A 1,064-nucleotide genomic window follows, 5' to 3' on the forward strand; every position below is an offset into this window, starting at 1 on the left:
CAAAAGACTCCACCCCGAAACTGCTAGAACTCATACAGGAATTCAGTCAAGTCGCAGGATATAAAATCAATGCACAGAAATCAGTGGCATTCTTATACCTGAACCTCCAAATCTGGGACACAGCAGGGCAAGTTGACTATGACCGCCTGCGGCCCCTCTTCTACCCCGACGCCAGCGTCCTTCTCCTCTGCTTCGATGTCACCAGCCCGCACAGCTTTGACAACATCTCTAACCGGTGGTACCCAGAGGTGAACCACTTCTGCAAGGAGGTGCCCATCGTTGTCGTGGGCTGCAAGACTGACCTGCGCAAGGACAAGTCGCTGGTGAAGAAGCTGCGGAAAAATAGGTTGGAGCCTGTGACCTACCACAGGGGCCAGGAGATGGCAAGGTCCGTGGGCGCAGTGGCCTACCTCGAGTGCTCAGCCCTGCTCCAAGAAAACGTCCACGCGGTCTTCCAGGAAGCAGCGCAGGTGGCCCTCAGCAGCCGCAGTCGCAACTTCTGGAGGAGGGTTACCCGGAGCTGTTGCGTGGTGACCTGACATCTTGAGGCCCTCCCTGCCCCAACCCCCCAGCAGCTCAGGAAGGAGCTGGGTGCTGAGCTGCCCAGTTGGCTGGGCTGGACCCAGTCCCGAGGCTGTGATCACCGAACTGCACCTCAAACAGATGGACACCACCGAGGCCGGGCCCCTGACCCTGGGGCTGCAATCCCTGGACTAGAGCGTAACCCCCACTGCAAGGCCTGAGGAAGGGGCTTCCAGAGCCCACCTGCCTGGTAAAGGGCTACTCCTGGGGTCCCCTAAAAATGACGACCAGACTCCCAGCTCCCAGCCTGGACCCACACATCCGGAAGCAGCCTGTTCAGGGCTGCACCTTCGGGACCTGGCACTCCCAGGACCCTGGGCCACTACTCACACCCTTCCCCATCCCGTTGCCCCCTGCCCATCCAGTGGTAACTATAACAACTAAAGCTACATTGCTTGTCAAAAATCTTGTCTTGTCTTCCAACAAGAAGACAGAAGAGAGACAAATCAAGGAGTCGATCCTATTTACAATTGCACCCAAAA

At 57.4% G+C, this 1,064-nt stretch overlaps 1 protein-coding gene across 1 annotated transcript; it reads left to right on the plus strand.

Annotated features, from left to right (window-relative positions):
• Window positions 1-77: 77 nt before the first annotated feature.
• On the plus strand, window positions 78-921 carry LOC112819074 (rho-related GTP-binding protein RhoD-like; the record flags this gene model as incomplete). The annotated part of the gene is made up of 1 exon (XM_073890859.1): window positions 78-921. A coding segment is annotated over one exon (462 nt), but the record flags the coding sequence as incomplete, so codon positions are not given.
• Window positions 922-1,064: the final 143 nt, after the last annotated feature.

The sequence above is a fragment of the Callorhinus ursinus genome, unplaced genomic scaffold (assembly GCF_003265705.2).
Source record: "Callorhinus ursinus isolate GAN/ISIS: 27379988/994484 unplaced genomic scaffold, GSC_fseal_2.0 scaffold13674, whole genome shotgun sequence".
NCBI lineage: Eukaryota > Metazoa > Chordata > Mammalia > Carnivora > Otariidae > Callorhinus > Callorhinus ursinus.